At 49.4% G+C, this 23,751-nt stretch overlaps 1 protein-coding gene across 1 annotated transcript in view; it reads right to left on the bottom strand.

The window, feature by feature from the left end:
- Positions 1 to 23,751, bottom strand: part of SMC4 (structural maintenance of chromosomes 4) — a 1,048,897-nt gene that overhangs the window by 280,847 nt on the left and 744,299 nt on the right. The window contains exon 18 of the mRNA XM_069618465.1: positions 8,032 to 8,221. Within this exon, the coding sequence (XP_069474566.1) occupies positions 8,032 to 8,221 (190 nt within the window). The remainder of the gene's footprint in view (positions 1 to 8,031; positions 8,222 to 23,751) is intronic.

The raw sequence follows: 23,751 nt of genomic DNA, 5'->3' as shown, positions 1-23,751 counted from the left end.
GCCGCCGCCGAGATGACCGAATCCGGCGTAGGTTGCGCCTGAAGGCACAAGGGGGGCAGCGTCAGGGACCCGGTACTACTTCTCGTACCGGTCCCTCTTTGCCGTGGCAGGGTTCTTGAGGGCGAGCCCCTCATCCCAGATGTCATCAAGAAGCGGTACGGCGAGGACCGAGAGGAAGGCAGAGCAGGCCGCAGAGTTGGGAGAGGTGGCGTAGGATGCGTCGTCCTCTTATGTGGAGGACTTTCCGAAGGTCCTGGCTCCGGTTCCCCCGTCGGGTCTGGCTCAGGTACCTCCGTCGGGGGGAGGGGCAACCTTGAACCGAGCATAAGGACTGAATCGCTGACAAAATGCCCGCCGAAGTGTCCTGCGGCGCCGGAAACAATGGGCGCGAGGGCTCGAGGAGCCTCGTCGGCGACACAGTCGCCCTCGTCGGGATCCCACCCGATGGGCTGGGCCTCTTCCACGATTTCGATGAGTTGTTCTTCAGAGGTCGTGTCCGTATCCACGATGGCCACCAGCCCCTCCCCCACCTTTTCCAACGAGGACTTCGTGGGGGTCTTCTCAATGGGCCTGGAAGACGACTCCCCCCGCGTTGGCAGGGAGACTCTGGGTCCCGAGGTCGCCTCCACTGGTGTAGCGACCACAGGCTGAGCCAGGGCCGCGGCGACATCCTCAATCGAGGTCTTAGCAGGGTGAATTAAGGCCAACGTCACCTTCTGTACGTCTGGGGCCTTCACCTTGGGGGGAGGGTCTGTGCCACGCTCCCCCTCTGCCGGAATCTTCGAGATCGACCGGGGTCTCTCCAGAAGCTTTGCCGGGTTCTCAGGCTTCCTCTTACCCGAGCCAGAGCGTTGGCTCGTGGTTGATGGCGCCGGGGAGGACACGCCCTGCCTGGCAGCCAAGGAGCCCGACCATATGGCGCGGACTCGCGGTGCTTAGCCTTTGTTGGGCCCCCGTCGCCGGGGCGCCCTCACAGGACTTAGAAGACCGCTCAGACTTTTTCTTCTTCTCGCCTGACGGGCTATTCCCTTCAAGCCAGTTGTCGAGACGGAGGTGGCGATCCTTCATGGTCCGCTCCGACATGTTCCCACAAAACGCACAGTCCTTCTCCGTGTGCGTCTTGTCCTCATGGAGACAGTAGAGGCATAACGAACTCGTCCTCCTTGAAAACATTCTGAAGCTGGCATCCAGGGCAGGTCCTGAACAGCTTCCCGGGCGTCGAGCTTCCCTTCTCCTGGGCCATGTCCAGGGTAGGCCTCGGAACTTCTGGAATTCTCCAAAAGCGTAACTCAAACTCTTTACCCTTGAGGGGCGTAGAAACTCTGAAACGGATCCCCGTTGATCGGATGTAGAAACGGTGGAGCTTGAGGCTCTATTTAACCGAAAAATGAGAAAATCTCCAGAAAAAGCGCGAAAACTCAGCAAAAGCTCGAGAGCTACAGCACGAGGACGCCCAACACTTGAACGTGCGGTAAAAATCTGAGGATGGCTGCCAGAGGCGGGGCTTAGGGAGAGGGCAGTCATTGGCTGGGGCAGTATGAACCAGAGACCAGCGATTGGTTACTACGAAGAAAGCAGATCAGAAACGAAACTGATACTGATTTTGTTTCTATACCGAGGATTCCCGGCCTGACGACGGGGAATATTCATGAGCATGTGAATCCATGCCAGACCCCATGCTGGAGAACTAGGGCCAACCTGATAATCCATAGTTCCAGCAAATTGGTGTGTTCAGGCTTCTGTCCGAGACCAAAGTCTTCTCACCTTAAGGTCTGGCAGGTGAGTGCCCCAGCCCTTCAAAGACTATCTGCAATCTATGTCAGTTTGGGCCAAGGTTCCAGGAGCAACAACCTAGAGGAATTGCTATCTGGCAAGGGTGCAGAAGCCCCAGCGTTTGATTTGTATTAATTCATAAAATGATGCAAGTAATTCCATCTTTGAAAGGGTAAACTGCTAATCTGATTTCCCCTTTTATACGCTCCATGCCAAAAGCATAGCATGGCCTGATTTGCAGTGTTCTCTAGAGTGGCACAGCAGGTTCAGAGGGCACAGGTGCCTATTTGACAGCAGCAAAGACAGCCAAGCTGCATTTAAAATCTGCAACTTTGGATCTGAAAACGATGAGAAGGCTACCCTCGTGGCACGTTTAAGTCATAGTAGAGTCTTAAGTATAATGGCTAGCATCTCAATTATCCAAGCAGCATTAATTTGATATAACACGTCAGCCCTGTGAGCTCAGCTGTGGAAGGATGGTGTGCATTCCCCACAGCAAAGCGGTTTCTGATGCTCCCAGAAAGACAGTAACCTTGAGGATTGCCTCTGTTCCTTTGCGAGGGCAAATACCTTCCTCAGTGAAACAGCCACTCCACAGGTGGTGGTCTTGCAAACAGGAATCAAAGGTCACACCCATTCACAATAGGAGTAGCCCCACACCAGGGTGATGCATAGCCATGGGGCTTTTTACTCTATTAAGAATTGAGGGGGACAGGGCTAGTGGAGACAGAGGGAGCTCAAAACAGCCGAGGGAAGGTTCCTCAGACATGTTTCTCTCGGCCTCTTCCCTTCCGGGCACTCACTCTCTGTAGTACAAAGCACTTTGGGTGGAATGGCAGAAGGAAAAGTCCAATTATTCCAATGACAGTGATTGGACCCTTAAAGCCGGATTCCTTTTGTCCAATTACCTGTAAACTTTGCCATTAAATAAAGTATTCTCCCACTCTAGGTGGCAGGGCCAGGGAGCATGGTATGATCGGAAGTGTAAAGCCAGAGGGGTGGTTGGCCCCACCCCTCTCCTAGCTCCAGCAATGCACCCTTGGATGGACTCCTTGTGCCAGTCAGTTCTACATCCAGGGCAGACAATCAGCACTATTATGTTGGGACACTAGCCAATACTCAATGGTGAAGCTAAAACCTTGACAGCTTATGGGCCACCGGAAAAACTTAGGATGCTCACCCTTCATGTTGAGCCACTTCAGTGGTTTATGACCTGTCTGAACAGTGTAGAGAGTACCAGAAGCGTAGGGTCTCACCTTTGGAAGTGGCCACACAGCAGCAAATTACTCCTCTGCCACCGTGGCCAGAATCTGTCTGTAAGATGCATATTTGGAGTGCTTTGTGTGATTAACTGTATTCAGATCTTCTGAAGTCTGCCTTTCCGCTCAAGCTACATTACCTCAATAGTTTGGCTGGTGTTAAGCGTTAACTACTGGGTTCACTCAGCAGGTTGCCTCTAAGAACACACCCAAAGAGCTGGTGCTGAAAATCCATTTTAAGATTCAATAACGAAAGGCACAAACCAGAAAAAAATGGCACCACAGTAAGGAAAACAGACATTTGCACTTCCAGCTTGTGCCAGCAAAACATTTAGGAGACCCACAAAGATAGGCAAATAAACCCCAACAATGGCATTAATTCCCAACACCAGTCATCAACATGCGCAGAGTGGGAGGAAACATTGGAAACAAAAAAAGTCAATTCCAAAACAAATATGCAATAGGAGAAACTAGTGCAGCCTCCTGTAGTGTCGATTGGTGTTTGCACAGGGGACCCTTGTTGGGGTGCTGCAGGCAGTGTGCCATGCACCTGCGTGGCCATTAATGACAACAGTACGGTGGGCATGGCTGGACACAGCTCTAATAATTAGAGCTGGCAAAGAGACTAGGCAGCTCATTTGCCAACTACACATCCAGGATTTGGAATGATCTCCAGTCAACTCTACAATCCGTCTGACTTAACTTCCCTTTAAGTTTTTGCTGAAAACTATTCCCTTTACTTAGAACTACCTTAGTGACGTGTATTGTTCAGCACTGTCCTGTACCCTCTCTGTTGTCTTTGTGTCTGGCAAGATTGTATGCAGCACCCTTAGGGTGCACTACAATAACCTTGACCACCTGGCAATAAGGACCCAACATTTGGTGTAAGTCTGAACTACACAGGTTGGTAGTGTGGTCGAGCAGCCAAACTCATCTCAAGAGGGGTCAATGTGAGCATTAAGGTTGTGACAGTTTCAGAGTAGCAGTTATTCAAATAAACACTTATACTCAAGGTTTTTCAGTCAGTTGTAAGGCCTTCTTCAGAAGGGAGCAATATATTTAACACTTAAAAAACACTTCAAAACACTTAGTTTCTCTAAATTAGATGATGCTTAATGGGGATGGCACACAGACACATCCTACACCCTCGGGCGACTTAAATAGCTAGGACACGGGACATTGATTGATCACTAGTACATTTAGAGCAATAATGAGTTTGGTGTAGAAGATCGAATAGAAGAATAAAACCATGGTTAACAAATAGTTCATAAACAGTTAAGTACTTTTAAAAACCTTCCAAAGCAGAGTAAATTTAACCCTTTCCTGTGGAAAAGATAAAGCACAGAGTCAAAAGGTGAGAAGAGTCTCAGGGAGCCAGGACAGCCAATGTTAATTGCACCATGTCAAGGGGAGCTGAAGATCACCTTGGTAGGTAGGTAAAAAGACTGGCAATGTTCTTAGAAATGTTTGTAGAAATATATAACACTTTAAGGGCCACACGCTGGGAGGCTTGTGAGGGGCAAAGCTTTAGCAACTCTGCAAGGTAACCAAGGCAGGTCTGAACTGAGAGCAAGCAAGGCTACACAACAAGAGATAAGTTCTTAGACTTAACAGTACCTCTGGTTAGAAGAAATGTTTCCAGCTGGCTTGTGTTCCTGTACAGCTCTGGAGATCCTGTTCCTGAGCCTCAGTCATCGGGACAAGAGGGAGGACATCTGGGGACTCCTGCTCTGCAATTGGAAGGTCAGCCGCAGCAACGGGCAAACTTCGATTCAGCGGTTTGGCGTTTCAGCTCCTCAAGTCTGACAGCAAATGGCAACACTGTGGTTCTCGGCGCATCTGGGATCTAGCACTTGTTATGCTCACCTGGTATCCATGGGGGCGCCACACGATACTGGATGGACGTCTAAGCGCTATCCCGGACCCCTCTCTGCTTGCTTATGTGGCAGACATTGGGTAGCGTCTATAAAAGGAGAATGGAGGGTTAAGATACTGGTTCTGTGATGGGTGGACTCACACCTCCCTCCGGTCCAAATCCCCTCCCTTGGAGTTATTGCTCACCTTAGGTTTTTGTGCGTTGAACTCTTTCCTGCGTCTCTGTGCAGGGGCGCGTGGTTGGTGCGGGCGTTCCATGGACCTAGTTGCTTCACTGGTCCGTGTGCCCTAATGTCGGGTCCAGACCGGCTGTGACTCAGACTCTGCTTGCTGTCTTCCAAGTGAGTAATGTCTTTTCCGTCTTTGTTCTGTCTCTTACTTTCCCTCTGTTTTCTCTGTCTTCCCGGCGTCTTGCTCCACTATGCTGTTACCCAACAATGTCTTTGTTTTCACAGGGGTGGTTGAGATCTCGGAGTTGCCGCGCCGATGGCGAAGACCAGGGTGAGTTATTGATGCGGAGCACTGCCCCGTTTATTGGTGTTAATTGCTAACCTGTGTTCTCTTCTCTTCTTTGTACAGGTTGCGGTGATGTTCCGGAGTGATGAGCGATCGAAGCTCTAAGTGCTTTGTTAACGCTGACCTTGTTCCTTCTCCCTTGCAGGTTGCAGTGAAACCTGGATATGGGCGAGGTAAGAGAAGTGTAGGGTGCTGCCAGGAGTCGCTGCTTGCCCAGGTAAGAATTGTTCTTAATGCCGTCCTTGTTTCTTTACCTTTGCAGGTTGCGGCGAACTCCGGAGATGGGCGAGGTAAGCAAAGCTTAAGCGAAGCGCACGACTGATTCAAGACCGGTTACTTCACAGGTAAGTGTTCTTGCTCGCTAATGCTGTTCTTGTTCTTCGAGGTTATTAATGGAATCCAGATCTAGGGCTTCAGGATCGGGCCGCCGGAGAAGCAGATGAGCAGGAGCTGGACACGGTGAGGGTTACGCTACAGGAGTGCAGAATAACGCGAAGCGTGTTCTGCTGTTTGGGTGTCGTTTAAATAGCCCAGGTAAAGTAGTTCCAGGCCCAGCCACACCCAAAACACTAGTCCGCATGGCTTTGTTCTAAAGAACTGAGCTGTGTAATAAGCCTCCATGTTGGATTAAGGTCCAAAACTGGCATTGCTTTATTCCTATTAGGACCGACTCCATGTATGTTTCTGATGGAGTTTTAAGGCCCTTGGGGCCAGTGTGAAGGGTGTTAGCCCCACTGCTGCCAGGGGGCTGTTATACCGGAGGGTGTCAGGGGCATGGATCGTGACACTGGTGAGGTGGCTCAGGCTTGGTCAATCCTGCATCAGGGCAGTCCGGAGGATCTTCCTAGCGCTCGGGTCCGACTTAAAAGCAACACAATCTGGTGCTTCTCTCCCTGGCTCTTCGGTTCTAGCAGCAGCAGTGGAAATACAACCAGCTTCCAGAGGATGTCCAGTCAGGCTTTCTTTAGAGTCGATTGGTCCCACCAACACAAAGGGAGAAGTCGTCCTTGCAGGGCTTCTCGAGTCGAGGCGAATTCGGAGCTTAAGCACAGCAGCAGGGCTTCACCGGGCAAACCAATGTTCCAGGAGTTGCAGCAGGCATCTCTTCCAAGTTCTTCGGATTCCTTCGTCCAGTGGTCGACTGCCTTCCAAGCCAAAAAGCATCGCCTTTTATGCAGGTTTCTCTCATGCATTCTAGCCTAGCTGTCAATCACACAGCAGGGTGGCTGTCCTTGCCGGACAGCCTGCCGGCCAATCACCTTTGAGTACATTCCTGTAACCAAGGGGATTAAGCACAGGGACTTTTGTGCACCTCCCTTACTTCCTGCCCCTGCCAGACATACTGGAGCCAGAGGCAGGCTTCACTCGTGAATCCTGCCAAAGACAAAACGAACAAAGGGACCAAACCTGGTTTGGCCCGCAGAGTAAATCTTAGGAAGGACCTTTCTGACAAGAAATGGTGAAAAAAGAAGACGACCTGGCCATTTTGACGAAATGGGCACCTATGCGTGACTTACCGTAGCTGCGAACGCAGCCTCCGGTAAAAAAAAAAAAAACAATGGTAGTAAAAAGTAAACCACTGCCACCAGCCATTAATTGTAGAAGGGGTAACATACAAATGTTACATGAGAAACTAGACAAAAGGGAAAGTAACCCCTCCAGCACCCTATTGTAAGATAGTGTGTGCTGGGTCTACAAAGTTACAAAATCTAAGTAACAGCAATTTCCCTTCACTGCTCTTTGAAACAGTAGTTTGTGAAATCTCAGACTTCCCGGTGCCACTCCACTGAAGGTGCTGTGCGTCACAATATAAGGATGCCTATGGAGTTCGTCAGACTCCAAAGTCAGTAGAACCAGAATAAATCGCATTAAAATTAAATGAGACAAAAAGTCCTAAAGACCAGCCAAAAGAGCTGAGGGTCTCCAAGGTAGAAGGGAATTAACACATTTCTGAGAATTCTCCCTAACACCGTCAGTGTGCGCCCTGATACCTGCAGGCTCCGGCGTGTTATAAACAAAATAAATTCCCTTCAAGATGCTACCCATTTGAGGCGACAATCAACTTTAGGAATTTTTCAAAGAATCGTTCCTCGCACGCTGGGGATGAGTGCTCATGCGTAGGTACAGACTCCGTGGAATGCTGCGCTCTTGCCACGGCTCTGTGCCATGCGCGCAACTCGCCTCTGTGTTGCGCCCCAGCCCTGAGGACAACGGGTATGATGTGCACCACGTTACCTGTGGTGTGATCCTGGGGGACAAGGCACCAGAGGTCAGTGTAAATTGAATAATTAAGGAAAATAATAAATTGGACCAAGGTCCCAGGGGAAGAAATGTGTGGAATGAAGGTGGAAAAAAGGCCTCAAGCACAGCGCAGGTGAAGCAGGTCCACTCCAGTCGACGTGGAAAAGAGGATTGAGGTGTGGCACAGGAGTTCACACCCTGGCACTCCACTAGATTTAAAGGGGCAAAGACATTGTTTTCTGGGAAAAAGGTTACGTTCCCGTCCCTAGTGAGGGATGCCCGTGCAGTATGGAGGAAAGGGGATGGGACATAGGAGTAACATCAATCCAGTAAATAAAGGACAGTTGTATATAAAAGTCTACTGTACCTTCCTGCAGTCTTTATTGCCACTTGAGCTTTTGTAATGGCCGAATTACAGTCATCTATTTCTTTGTTCACTTTGTCTACTTTATCTTGCTGTGCTTTAAGTTTATGATTGTTGATATCAATGATTAGCTTATGCAGTCTTTTGACCTCTGCTTCCACTTTACCTGCCTTCTCTGCAGCTTTTTCATGATCTGTTAACACAAAAAGCATAACTAGGTTTTTATATGAATACTTCTTGCAGCATTGCTGTTTACTAAACCAATTGTTCAGCGCTTTTAATACTAAATCATTTGGCAACATTCTTTAGATATTACAGATTATCCTCGAGGTTTCAGAGAAATAAAATAATTTACATTTTTTTCCATATTAGACATCACAATTTCAACGTATTCATAGAGTTTGTAAAAGATGGACCGTTTGATTTGGGGATTTGTAAGTGTCAAGAAGGTTCCCCCCGCTCGAGGAGCTTTCAAGTTTTAGTTTCATATGTGAGAAAGACAAGAGGTCCCGAGTTTGCTTGAAATTCTTAGACTTTTAGTTTTGTGTTTTCCATTTAAAATATAGGACAACTTCCGTGAAGCCAAAGAAGAAAAACTGGATGGCTTTCTATTGTATGGAACTAGGTTGAGCAGTTAGGGGTTCATAAAAGATCAAACCTGTAGTGTCTGCACCAAGTTACCACAAAGTGTGACAAAACCCTATCAATAGTAATGCGGCAGAGCACTCTGCCTTCTGGGAGATGGCCTGTAATAAGATACAGTTAGACTCAAGCACACAACCCTCTTCTCTGAACGTTGCCACCATGTACAGGCCTCCCAGTGCTACCACCCTGTTCCTATCTAAATGGGCCGATTTCGGTTCCTCCCTACTTTCAACCACCTCCAATCTCCTAATGGACGATTTCATCATCCAAATGCACTCGCCCGTCACAGCATCCACTCCCTTCCTTGACCTCTGCACTTCACCATCCCATCTCAATTCTTTCTTCTCTCCCAACCCACTCAGCTGGACACACTCTGAAAGCCCTCATCCATTCTACCAACGCACTTTAATTTCTTGCCCCAGTTATGAGGATCCGCCTGAAACTCGCCTCCAAACTTAACACCTGGTAGAACTCTGAACGTGCATCCCTGAAATGCAAGTAAAGAGCTGCAGAATGGAGTGTTAAACATACAGATTCTTCATCTGTGGCATGAAAATGGCCCACATCCAGGCACGGGTATCTGTGCATCCAACACCACATGGATGAACTCTTTAAAATCTGCATGGAACTAGCCAACCCTTCCACAGTCTCCTCTACCCCTCTTCTGTCCCAGGCCCTCTGCAATGCACTGAGCACCCTTGCTACCCTCCCACCCCAACCTGTTCTTCACTCACTTGCCTCCAATGGCTTCTCACCCTCTCCCCCACCCCGTCACACCTGAAGAAGTTACCAGAGTTGTCTGCTTCAAGAAGTTCTCTTCAAAACAGGTTTCCCCATGCTCCTCCAGAACCAACAAGGACAACATTGAATATCTTACCCCTGTACTCACTGATCTCTACAACAACCCTTGCACTGGCTCTTTCCCACCCTCCCTCAAGCACTCCTTGTGCACCCCCTCCTGAAAAAACCATGAGCAGACCCTACCTGTCCAGCCAACTACCGTCATATTTCCATCAACCCCCTTCCTTGGGAAACTGCTGCAGAAGCTGGTCTTTCCACAACTTACCTCTCACACTCAACATATTGGTGGTCTCCACGACCATCAGTCTGGATTACGAGCATCCAGATGCACAGAAACTGCTCTTCTGAACACATGTGAAGAACTGCTCGCATCTCTGGACTCTTAACTCTCCAGCTGTCCTTATCCTACTCCATCTTTCCTCTGCCACCTCTACGCAGTCAACTATTCTATCCTCCTAAAACAGCTCCATGATACCCATGGTATCTTTGAGTGGGCACTGGCCTGGCTGACCTCCTTCATAACTGACCGTTTGTCCCAAGTAATTTTGGGAACCTTCTCACCAACTTCCTTCACCTGTGGTGTTCCCAAAGGCTCAAACCTCCCCTCGCTCTTTAAAACTTAGGTTGCTCAGCTGGCACTCATTTCTCCTTCTCCAACTACCAGTGCTACGCAGACAACTTTTTTTTAATGTCTTGCTGACCCTCTTGTATCACCACTGACTGCCTATCTGCCAAACAGGCCTGGTGCACAACAATCTCTGCTTCAATGCCAGCAAGACAGAGATCATTCCCATTGGGACCCCTGCTCCCTCTTCCCCCACCCCCCTCACTCTGGTCTTCCACTGTGGGCTTTCCCCCCGCTCCTTCATCTGAAGCCAGAAACCTTGGAGTCATCTTCGACTCCTCTCTCCTTCCCTCCCTCTCGGGACATTGCCAAGAAGTCCCACTTTCAACTCTTTCTTCTCATAGGCATTTTCCCTTTTCTCACTTTACCCCAAAAGCTCAGTGTTCTCTAGAGAGCCCTGTTCTCTCTAGGTTTGACTACTGCAATAGTCTTCTCCTGATTCTACCTTCATCTACAACCCTCCAGCTAATCCAGAAAAGGGCAGCAAGACTTATCCTTCGCCTTAAGCCCAGGGACTGCATATCTCCTGCCCGAAAAACTTAACTCACTCCCAGTTGCTGCACAGATTAAATTCAAATCCATATGCATCATCCAGAAGGCTATCTGGGGCCTGGGACCACGCTATCTGCAACTTCCTCTCCCCCCACTCTTTGCTTACCTCGCATCATTTGCTTTGGCACCCTCGGCCTTCATCCTGTAGGCTTGAACCATCAACCCAATGCGGCTCCAGGCCGCATAGCACTTCCTATGCTATGCACTTCATCTGCTGCTCACCCACGACCAGACATTCCACTCTTACCCACATTTCCACCTCCCCTCTTCTCTCTGCACTTGTACGTTCTGAATACTCACAAGACATAGTAGGTTTGTCTTCATCTTCCAATGTATTCATTGTTTTCTATCCCATGTTACCTACATGTTGCTATGTGGGCACTTTGAAACAGAATTGACTTACTGTATAAGCGCCTAACAAATGTACAAGAAATAGTCCACACAGTAGAAGATCTATTCTTTTAATGAAACACATTAAGGTAACTACTATATGCTCAGTGACCGTATAATAAAAAAAAGCAGTAAAGGACCATACTGAAAAATAGAAAAATCACAAGTGCACCATAATGTTAGAAGATTTTCCATTGTTAAGTGAACGCCCCTTCACCTGCGATTTCCCATGCACGTTTTGCTGGACTACTGGATTTGTTGTCGCTTCTGAGCGAGTAGGGAACCCCCACAGCCCACTCACTCTTTGGGAACCTTTTCTATTTCTTTTTATACCTTTTTCTTCGAGTCATGCATTCCTCCGGGTTTTGTGGCATCTGTCATTGACCTTCGCAACACACCGCACTCTGTGTTGTGTTGCTGGGAGCCCCTTGGGCTTCCCTTTTTATGTTGTGTTATTTTCTTTGTGAGAACTCATTTTCCCCAAGGGCAGGAGGATATTTAATATCCTTCCCATCTGATCTATTGTCATATCAGCACAACTCACCAGCTTATGTGGAGTGCAGAAGGGTTACACTGTAGCCCCTCACTGCTCTTAACTTTTTTGGTTACAGTGACAAGCTAACCTGAATGGCTGGTGGCAGTGCTTTTATCCTACAAACTTCTATGCAATTTTTACTCGCAGCCAGGATAATGCACAGAATGGTGCCCCATTGATCCAAATTGTGACTTTTTTCAGGATAGCTTGTCCTTTCTTGGTCCTTTTGCCGTGCAGGGTGGGGGAGGCACTTGTTCGACTTCTATCTTTGGCAGGTTTCCTTGGGAAAGCCTGCCAAGGCACAAGTGTGTGATGACAGGAAATCGGAGAGGACTCCGAAACTCCATTCGTCTTTGTCTTCTGCTGTGCCTGCCTGGAACCAGTTCTAACTGGGCGGGCTTGTGAAAATATATTCGGTTTGGTGCCTTATAATGCATGCATGTTGGCCTAAGCACATTTACATCACACCACAGTTGCCGCAATAAGAATGGCCACGTTGCTATTTTTTTTTATTCGTCATCTTGGCTGCATTATTCAGTTCCTTGCTCCTTTTGCCTTTCTTTCAGAGCGCGGTAAGAGACCGCTGCATGAACTTTGTGACACTTAGACAGCAATGCACATTCTGTTGAGTGTTTGTCTTGCACTGTAGAACCTTGAAGTCCTCGCAGAAGCATCGCTAATCTGCAATTTATGTGCCTTCCCGTCTTGTCCATGTTTTTCCCGCTGAACTGTTAATTATAATAATGTGCACCTGAAATGTGCTTCAGAGAAACCATATTTCCAAGCTGTAGAGCAGACTGACTTTAGGAGCAACACAGTTGAGCTGCACCAAGAATGTTACCTTGTACTAGAGAACACAATATACCCCCACGCACCGCTATGCCAATAAATTGTCTGCAGGAAGACTGGGAGATATGCACGCATGTTATCATGGTAATACCATCTACGTGGATAGGTCACGAACCCTATGGTCCCCATCACTTGAAGGGGCTGGACAAGCGTATCGTATGTTATTCTAAAATGTATGTGTGTCTGATATTTCGGGAACTCTTCCTCCACAGTGTCTGTGCGCATGCATCGTGGGATGCTGAGACCCCTTTGCGCAATTGTAATAAACATTCTTTGACCTCGTGACTGGCGTATTTCGATTTCTTTGTAGTAAGCCTCATTTTGGTCTTTCAGGCTGGCCATCACCCAAAATATGAATGGTACAGGGGAGCCGATGGCTGGGCACATCCATAAGAGACTTGGTTCCTGAGGCTAAAGTAGAGCGGACCATGAACTGAAGAATCGGAGACAGAAGGAGACGTGCCTGCAGACACTTCCAGACGACCTGAGGTCTGGGAGTAACCGCTGCTGTCCTCCTTCCCAGCATCGGGATAACTCCTAAGAAGACATCTCTCTCCATTAGACTGGTGAGACAAATCGGTCTCGAGACGACCTGTATTTCGAGCCATTCCGCGACAAACGGATCTTCACCAGCTACAAACAGCCAATACCCTAGGACATGTAGCCCTTGTACAGTGCACTGTCTTCTAAAGATCGAATCCTCCCAAAACTGGTGGACTCCTTCCGGATGTCCAGAGACAAAACTCCACTCCTTGAAGTCCCCTCACCAGAGTGCTGGACCGAGAAGGGGAGACTAATCAACTGGGCAGTAACCGTTCACTGGTGCTTTGAAAAGGGCGTCACAATCACAGAACCGTTAAGAATCCTTGGCTGAGAGTCCCTCCATTCGACTGCTGCCGCGAGATCCCTTACAGTGTCCCTTCTTTCATCTGCCTGACAAACTACCCATTGACCAGGTCAGCTGCTGCATCACGGTGGCATCCTGCTGCAGTGTTCTTCACTTGTAAGGTACTGTGGGACTCTGGGTAGAACTAGTCGTTCTGCTGCTCCTGTGTTGCTGGAGTCGCGATTCTCGTCTTTGGGAGTTCACCCACTCACATTTGCCCAGTCCTATTGTCTGCAAGTCCCTGAAGCAATTTTACACCAGAAAAGCTTTACTAGTTCCAGTAGTCTCCTCTGGAACTACTGACTTTCTGCAGCTTGTGTCCTACACGTTCTGCCCTCCAATCTGGCTCTGTGGCATTCATATCTAGATAGGGATGGAATTCTAAAATGTTAAGCCACTGAGAAGAGTGCAAGTGATGAACAAGTATTTACCTGCTTTATGTTGGCTGTGTTCCATACATTTTTACCTGAAACAATTATTTAAAAAGTATTACTTACCTTTCGAATTGCCTACTGCCATTCTCAAAGTATTTCAAGAGTGTTTTACAATGTGAATATTGCATTGGTTCTATGTGCTTACTGAGTGTTATGGTACTTACCTTATTGAAGAATTCTTTGCCTTAGTGTACAGTGTTAGGAATCTGAGGGCGTCCTCACTTCTTTCCCCAATATATCCTCCTGCCAGGTGGCCTGGACAAGGCTGTCACTTTCGGATCTTGACCCTGGGGGTGGAGATGCAAGCGAGGATCACTTGGGTGGTGGAGACTTGGGGAGTGAGGATGGGACACCCTTGGGTGAGATATAGTAACCCCCCCCCCCCCGTCCCCCTAACTCCCATTTCCCTTTCAAAAGGAATCAAACATCCCCCAAGCCTTTATAGGGTATTCTCAAGCTCTACCCTATTCCAGAAAACACTCTCCCAAAATACCCCAATCAGGTACCGAGACAAGAAAGACAACCCATAGATATACATCCTTTCTTTATTAACACAGACATGCACAAACACCACTCTGGTACTGGGATGAGGAAGATGGATGCCAAGTACCATGACCGTTACTCAGTAAGGAGAAACTGCCTGCACCTGGGGACTGGAGGGCGGTATAATTGGCACGCTCAGGTGAGGCTAATGAGATCACCCGTGGAACACTTGCAGCAGAAGCGGGAAAGGTCTATGGTAGCAGAACTGGTATGTAACCCTCCAGGAGTCTGAGGGATTCCTCCGTTCAACCGAGGCAGCAGAGATCCTGTAACGCAGGTGCGCCAAGCCAGGAGCAGCAACAGCCTGCTAACGTGGAAAGCAGTACCCAGTGACAGAATACCTGTTCAGACTGATTTCTGAACTCTGACCTGGTGGGCAGAGGTTCAGAAGGCCAGCCTAGTTTCATGGAACTGGGTAATCTCTGGACCAGCCAGACCAATCATGCTAGCTATGGCAGGCAGTCCAGACTAAGTCTCAGGAGGGGGTGAGGGTGACAAAGTCCTCACTGAGCACAAAGAGCAAGGACACTTACAAACTACTCTCAGACAGGTGTGTATATATCAAAAATATAAATACATTACAAGGCCTTTGTAACTCACAGTAAAAGAATCACAGCAATCCTACTAAACCAACACAACCAATACAAGATATATACACAAGACAATTGGGGTCTAAAGGGTTAAAAGCACAAAATATGCTCACAACCTAGAGGGGAAGGTAAACAGGAGGCAGTGCAGGTAGTCTTTAGTCCCCTTCAACATCAAACACCTAACTAAGAGGCAGTCGAAACCCTAAGAAGAGGAGCCTTGTGCTCAAAAGTACATGTAGTGCAGGCGCACGCGGTTGTTCCAATGGGCAAAACGGGGTCTCTTCAGGGGTCTCTAGCAGCTCAGGGAGGTGGGTGAGGCAATGAAGAATAGATTCCCACTATTCGAGGAGGGCCTCCACTTGAAGGCAGCGGTGAGTCCAAAGTTTGGGAATATTTTGCTAGTTTGCACTAGCAGTGAAAAGGAGAGGGACCCCCCCCATAGGCCACTCATACGTAATAAGTGATGGAGGCGCTAGGGGCCCCTGGTTAAAGTTAGAGTTACTCACCGGCCTCAGGCGCACTCCGGACCAAACTTCGCCAGTCAAGTCCACTTCGGTTCCGGGTTCTACTGCGGCAATTTGATGGCTCTGTGGCTTTCAGTTCCGAAGATACAGTGAGGATTCCCAAACGGGACAGTGGCGATTTCTCCGCTCCTGATGGATTAGGCCAGTTTCACTGCAGCAGGCTTCAGGGGCAAGAGGGTCACAAATGCAGCGCACCTGCGAAGATAGTTGATGCGGCTGGGCAACACAGTAACTGCTTTAACTCCAGTCCTGGCACACTCTTCTCACTTCAGACCTGGGAATGCCAAGTGTTCTAAATTCGGTGTGAGGGTGCCGGGGAAACACAGCTAGCAGTATACCAAGTTGAGTGCCTCCTCGAAACAACGGCAGAAACAGAGCAAATGTTCTGCGTAAACTAGTCAGCCCACTGGTTGGCCGAGGGACACTTCCGAGAAGGCTTACTTGCAGGTTTTGTTGACGGTGCAGAGAATAGTTGGTCCCACTATTCTAATGGGTCGAAGCATCTTAGCAGACCTTCTAGGATGACCAGATGCAAAGGGGTCCCATGGGACAACAGAAGGCTCAGGGTGCGAAACCTTCCAGCGGTTCCTCGACTTGGCTTCTTAGTTTCAGGATACTTGGATCCTTATCCTTCGTTCAGTGAGAACTTCAGAGATTGACATGGTATGGGTCTTTTTGGCCTCCTCTTATTCGAAGTTCCCTTTGCGCCAAAACGGGGCAGACCCAATGGGAGATCTGCTCACAAACACTCCATACGTGGACCAATAATGGACCACGGTGGTCCCAGGCATTCACAGTACTCCAGACTCTGGCACCCAAGATGTGTATTGGGGACAGTCACCCCAGCACACATCCTGGAGGCACATATACAAGGCATGCAAAAGCCTGCGAAAGCTTGGCGTTTTGCGGGAAACTGCATGTACAATTAAGGACTGACCCGGGTAGACTCGACCTGGGGAAGGCAAAGGGGCAAGATGGCCAAAGGACAGGACAAAACCATGTGGCATGGCCATTTTGGAGCCAGTGTAACACTTAGGGTATGACTAATGACCTATTGGTCTGCATTGCATTCCTACCGTTAAAATGCTACTTTTTAACACTCTGCAACGGTCTCCGGAGAAAAAATATAGAAATAACTAAGTATCACCACTTGTTATTACTGTATATTCACACGCACATACAGACTGTCCCTGCTGGAAGAACACCCTGTCCCTATACCAAACAGGCTCGCCCTAGGGGTCGGGTGTTGCACCGCCTATCTAAGAGGGATAGAATGAAGAGACTTTCCCTAATCAGCAGTGCTTGTATTATATAAAAGACCAGATACAAATCACAAATCACATTTCTAGACATTCTGCATTTGAAAATGTCTAAATCTTGAGTTTACTCAGGCTAAATATTGGCTGAAATTTATGTTCTTTATTAACCAGTGTAATATCCGCTTGTAGATAACTCAACTGACTTTTTCTGGTGTAAAAAAAAAGTATCAGCTCCTTGTCCAGGAGCCTAAAAACCAAAAGCTAGACCTGATCTTACCATCAAGCCACACTTAAGTAATTGTTACAAACGTCAGAAGTTAAGTAAACAGATCATCAATAGCATGAGTCCAGCTCCTGCCCTATAAAGTCAACCGGTTTCATTGACTGTTGAAACTATGGTCATCTTCATCAGGACAAATGAGTCAGAAAATGCTGGGGACCTTGCTCCCTTCGTGGACCACCACTTGTGTCCACTGCAGTGCTTCCTTGCCCACTGCCCGGTTGTAATAGCTGTGTCCCGGCGTGGATGATCGATTGTATTTAAGACTGTACGATCCGTGGGATACCTGCCTCAGCAATTTGGACGGTCTGTTTTTAACCAATTCTTTGTAGGGATAAAAACCTGAGTGCGTGGTGTTTCAAAGAGCCGGGGGCTATGTTCAAGCACCTCTGATGTTCGGATTCCGCTGCTGGCCCTTTTGTAGCAGTAGCGCTGACAACCACTTGCCGGAACTGAATCGTGTCCAGCGATGGCAGAAATGACCTGAGGACCCACAAGATCACTCGAAGTTCCAGGACATTGATGTGAAGGGTATTTTCTTCCAGCATCCAGAGGCCTCTAGCGTTCAACTGTCTGGTTTGGGATACTGAACCTTCGAGGGAGTAATCCGTGGGGACCGTTACCCCTTTTGGGTGTTGGGTGAAGGGGGTGGGGAGGGGGGAGAAGACGACTTGAAATGGAGCTTCTTGCGTGGTGTGGACTGGTATGCCCGTCTGAACTCCCTGCCGAGGGCGATCTTGTCCGTACAAGAGCCTAAGACCTGCAGCCATCTTGCATCCAGAAACTTCGGGAGGGGCCTCATCTGTAGTCTGCAAAGAGGGACGAGGTTGATGCAAGAGGACATCATGCCTAACAGCAACATGGTGGCCCACACTGTAGCCATTCGGGACAATGAAAGGCGCTGTACCTTCCCCAGGATGGCCATCACCCTCTTGCGAGGGGGAGGCCAGACAAGCGACCATGTTGAATCAGGAACCCAGAAACGGAGCGTTCCGCGATGGCTCCAAGAATGGACTTGAGATAATTCATGGCGCATCCTAGATCCGTCAGAAGACATGGTTTTAGTTGTGCGTTAGCCCACCAGCGTGTGGGAGTGGGATCAGACGAGCTTGCCCTTGAGGCAAAGATGCACTACCACCAAACCCAAGCACTTTGTAAATACTCCTGGGGCCGATTTTCAGGCTGAAGGGGGAGCACCTTGAACTGATAGTGCGTCCCTGGACCACGAACCCCAGGACCTTGCAGTGCTTCCGGGTTAATGGGGAAGAGAAAGTAAGGGTCTTCCAGATCAATTGACTTCAGAAAGTCCCAATCTGCCAGTTGGCCAAGCACGTGCTGCAACATGGCCACCCTGAACTTCTGGGACTGCAAGAACTTGAGGTGCCCCAAGTCCAGGATTGGCCTCTACCCTCCTGATTTCTTTCGGACCAGGAAGTATCTCGAGTACACCAGAGCCCCGGAAGCGCTGGGGGGACAGGCTCCATCGCCCCCTTCTTTAACATGGCATGGACTTCCTGAAGCAGCTGAACCATGTGCTGTTCTTGTGGATACACAGGAGGACTACAATGACACCTGCGCTGGAATTCCAAGGTGTGCCCGTGCTCAAGACCATAGTTGGGCAAGAATTGATGTCTTAACCTGTGGGAGACAACACTTGTCCTCTTGGAATTCAGTAACCCACCTTTTGGTATAGGCCTATACTACACAAGTTGATAGTGTGACTGAGCAGCCAGGCTTCTCTAGAGAGGTTAACGTGAACTGTAGCAATCAAATCCACCAATAAAAGTAGCCAAGTAACACTTACACTCAGGGATTTTGTTATAAATAATTTATTTAACAGCAGTTTTTAAATAAGCATTCTTTATTAAGGGCAATTTATGTAACAATCAAATATACTTAACAATACTTTTCCAGAATCAACGCAAAGCTAGTACATACGCTCAACAGATTCATTTTACACACTTACTACACCCTGGGGTGATTTCACTAACTAGGACAGTAATGGCATTTATCTATCACTAGTACACGTTGTAGATTGAGGTTTTGCAGAAAGAGAAGTTTAAGGGAAGGAAAAAGGTTAAACAGGTTCTCCGAGCATGTGAGCACTTAAATATTCCAATGAATTCTAGATGAAAATCTCTCCCAGCAATAATAGTTAAAAACCAAGTTATCACCTATGAGGGACAGTAAGTATCAAAGTCAAATGGACTAGAAAAATCTGCAGTGAGCCAGGACAGCCAAAGTCAATTGGAGCACAGTCAATGGAGCTGAGGCACTTCTAGGATAACAAAGTCTTGCACAAATTTGGAGAGTTTGTTGAAGAAAAATCACTGTAGGGTCACGAGCTGTTACACTTGTGAAGGGTAGAGCTGAAATCAACTCTAGCAAGGTAGCCATTGCAAGTCTAAACTGAGAAGAGCAATGCTAAAGACACTGAGGTAAGTACCCCAAGTAAGAACAGTACCTTTGGTTAGATGAAGAGTGGTACAGCTGGCTTCTGTCTGGTTGCAGTGATGCAGATCCTGGGTTCCTGGGCCTCAGTCATGGGGAAAGCGGGAGGACGTCTGAGGACTTCTGCGGCAGCAATTCAGAGGTCGGCGTAGCTACGGGCTCTTTTCAGATCAGCAGCAGTTTGCCGTTTCAGCACTCAGTAAGCAGCACCACTGCAGTTCTTGAATACCTGTTGGGCTTCCTTCACTCCTCGAGTCCTACACTCTGGTGAGGGAACTAGAGTTCTGGTCATCCTACTTCTGGAGGGTCCAGGGGAGATTCCTGGAGCTTCTGGCCGCATAACAGAGGTTGCACTCTACTACGGATTTCTTGACCCCTGGCACTCTGTTCCCGCAGCAGCAAAGTAGTACAGCCAGTCGGGGAAGATGGTCCAGTGGAGTTTGTCTCTGGGCTAGTTAGTCCCACGAACCCAAGGGAAGAAGTCATCCCTTCCGGAGCTCTTGACGATCAGAAAAGGGAGTTTCAGCACAGCAGCAGGGCTTCACCTGGCAATGTTAAGGTACAGGAGGATGCAGCAAGCTTAGTTCACGGTTTCTTGGTCGGGTTGTTCTTTCCAGTGGTAGACGGTCTTCAGTCCCAAAGCCTTCGACTTTTAAGCAGGTTTCTCCCATTCCTGCACAGGCTAGCTGCCACTCAAACAGCAGGGTGGCTGTCCTAAAAGGACAATCAGGACTGGGTGCATTCAAGCATTCCTAAAGACAAGGGACAGGTGAGTTTCGGGAACCCCTCTCACTTAGACCTTCCAGACACATTGGAGCCAGAGGCGTGTTTCAGTACTGTAGCCCGCCAAAGGCAAAACAAACAAAGTGCTCAAACCTGGCTTGGCGTGCAGAGTAAAACCCAAGAAAGACCTCACAACCAGAAAATGGCAAAAAAAGACGACCAGGGCCATTTTGACAAAATGGTCACCCATGGGTGCTATACTGCAGCGGAGGATTCAGCCTGGAGTAGAAAAGCACAATGGTAGGAAAATTAAATGACTGCCACGAGCCATTCAAAGTAGTGAGGGTAACATAAGAAATGTTACATGAATAGGTAGGATAGGGAGCTAAGTAACCCCCCCCCCCTATACGCTACGTAAAATGGTGTGTGCTGCACCTACAAAGAAAAGGTAAGCCAAATTAATTTCACTTTACTATTCTTGGGAACAGTAGTTCACACAAGAAAAGGTATGCAAACGTTAGGCGAGATCTAAAGGATTTCTCTGCGACACTGCACTGAAGGCACTTGTGTCACCATACATAAAGTAGATACCTATGGAGTTGGTCAGACTCCCAAAAAAAAAGGAAACCTCCAAATCAGGCCAAAACACGAGTGAGAAAAAGGGCTCACTCACTCCAGGGTTAAAATCGAAAGGTCCTAAAGTCCAGCAAAAGAGCTGGGGTTCTCCAAGGTTGAAGGGAATTAGCACAGAAGGAACAAGTTACTTACCTGTAACTGTTGTTCTCCAGGATGGGTCTGGCATGGATTCACATGCTCATGAATATTCCCCGTCGTCAGGCTGGGAATCCTCGGTAAAGAAAAAACCAGTATCAGTTTCGTTTCTGATCTGTCTTTCGTAGTAATAACCAATCACTGGTCTCTGCGTCATACTGACCACAGCCAATGACTGCCCTCTACCTAAGCACCGCCTCTGGCAGCCATCTTCAGATTTGGAAGCACGTGAAGTGGCAGTATGACCAAGTGAAGTGCCGCAGAGGGGTAGGCGGGAGGGTTTGCATGTGAATCCATGCCAGACCCATGCTGGAGAAAAACAGTTACAGGTAAGTAACTTGTTCCTTCTCCAGCATGGGGTCTGGCATGGATTCACATGCTCATGAATAAAGAATACATAGCAGTACACACATGCACAACCACGGGAGGTGGCAAAGGCTCAACATTAAGCATTGCATCAAACTCAACATTAAGCATCTTACCTCCTCACCAGGCTCACCTCAGGCGAACAGGTTGCGCAGCACTGCTTGGCCGACCCTGGACTCCTCCCTGGAATCCCGATCGACGCAGTAGAACTTCGTGAAGGTGTGCGTCGACCTCCACGTAGCAGCCCTGCATATGTCCAGCAGGGGCACACCAGAAAGGAACGCCGTGGTAGCTGCGATCGCTCTGGTGGAATGGGCTCTCGGACGGCCGGGCAGCGGTCGGTTTGCCAACCGATGACAGTACATGATACAGCCGGAGAGCCATCTGGAAATGGAAGCCTTCGAGAGGGCCTTCCCCTGATTGACAGGTCCAAAGTTCACAAAGAGTTGTGACGTCTTCCGAAAACACTTTGTGCGGTCCACGTAGAACTTCAGTGCTCTAGCCACATCCAGCGAGTGCAAAGTCCTCTCAGCCGGCGCCGAAGGCGACGGGAAGAATACAGGCAACACCAAGGGTTCGTTGAGATGGAAGTCCAACGGTACCTTGGGCATGAAGGAGGGGTGCGTCCTGAGCACTACCCTCGTGTCGTGAAAAGTACGGGGCCTTGCAGGAAAGGGCCTGGATCTCTCCCACCTGTCGTGCGGAGGTGATGGCCACAAGAAACGCTGTTTTCCACGACAGAAACGTCAACGGGGCCGAGTGCAGAGGCTCGAACGGAGGTCCCATGAGCTTGGTCAGCACCACGTTGAGCTCCCACGCCGGGGCCGGAGCCTTCACCGGCGGGAACGATCTGAACAGTCCCTTCATGAACTCTTTCACCAGACGATGAGACCACAAGGACGTCCGTCCCGTGGTTCTGGTGTATCGGGAGATCGCAGCAAGATGAATCTTGATGGACGCGTGTGCCAGTCCAGCTTTAGCCAGCGTCAGCAGGTACGGCAGAACTTGGGGAGCCGTAATCCGTAGAGGGTTAATCTTCTGTGCGTGGCACCAGACAGAGAACCTCTTCCATTTGTGTCCGTAGCATTTAAGAGTCGAGGACGCCCTGGCCTTTGCAAGAACCTCTCTGCAGTCGGCCGGTATGTCGTATCCTCCAAACTCTAGCGCTGCAGGAGCCAGGCCTGCAAGTTCAGCGATTTCGGGTCGTGGTGGAGGATGGCGCCTCCTTCCCTGGAGAGCAGATCCGCGTCCACCGGCAGCTTGATTGGCGGGGACGCTGACAAGTCCAGAAGGTCCGGGAACCATATCTGCCTCGGCCACGCAGGTGCGACGAGGATCATCCTGCACCGTGACCTCTTGAGCTGGTTGACGAGCCGGAGTAGCAGTGGCAAAGGAGGGAACGCGTAGAGGAACAGGCCCTCCCAGGGGAACGAGAAAGCATCGCCCATGCTCCTCGCCTGGGGAAACCTGCTGGCGAACCTCCGGCACTTGGAGTTCGTCGCCGTCGCGAACAGGTCGATCTGGGGTGTGCCCCACCGTCGGAAGAGGCGATCCACTAGATCCTGCCGTAGTTCCCACTCGTGGCACGAGCGCAGCTCCCTGCTGAGTGAGTCGGCGATGGTGTTTCTTATCCCTGCCAGATGAAACGGCACCAGAAACATCCCTTGGGCGACTGCCCAATGCCACAGGTCCTGCGCCTCCTTGGACAGTGCTGGGGACCTGGTTCCGCCCTGTTTTCTGATGTAAAACATGGTGGTGGTGTTGTCGGTGAAGATCCTCACCACCTTGCCCTTGAGGGACGGAAGGAAGGACCTGAGGGCCCAAAACACTGCACGGAGCTCCAGGACGTTGATATGTAAGGATTTCTCCGTCGGGAGCCAAAGGCCCCTTGCGTGCAGATTTTCGGTGTGCGCTCCCCACCCTTCCAGGGAGGCATTCGTGGTCACTGTCTCCTGGTGGGCTGGGGTCTGGAAGTCCATGCCCGCCGTCAGATGCGCACGGGTGCCCCACCACCGGATCGCTCGTCGGAAACTCTCGTCGAGTGTGATCCTTTCCTCGAAGCTGCCCGTCGTTTGGAACCAGCGCGCGTCCAGGAACTCCTGCAACGGGCGCATCCAGAGCCTGCACATGGGAATGAGGTAGATGCAGGAAGACATCATTCCGAGGAGGGACTTGATGGACCTCACCTTGGCCGCGTCGGCCACCAACATCCGCTGCACCTTGCCCAGGATGGTCCTGGTCCTCTCCTCCGACGGGGAGGCCAGAAGGGACACTGTGTTGAGCCTCGCTCCCAGAAACAGAGCGTCTTGCGCGGGTACCAGGTGGGATTTGGCGTAGTTCACGGAGAATCCCAGGTCCGTGAGAAGTTGGACGGTCCTTGCCGTGTGAACCACGGCGAGCTCCCTTGTCTTGGCCCGGATGAGCCAGTCGTCCAGGTAGGGGTAGACGTGGATCCCTTCGCGGCGCAGCTGAGCCGCCACCGGTGCGAGGCACTTGGTG

This window comes from Ambystoma mexicanum, chromosome 10, assembly GCF_040938575.1.
Source record: "Ambystoma mexicanum isolate Mex_15411 chromosome 10, UKY_AmexF1_1, whole genome shotgun sequence".
NCBI lineage: Eukaryota > Metazoa > Chordata > Amphibia > Caudata > Ambystomatidae > Ambystoma > Ambystoma mexicanum.
The sequence above is the reverse complement of the archived record's forward strand: the minus strand, read 5'-3'. Positions and strand labels throughout refer to the sequence as shown.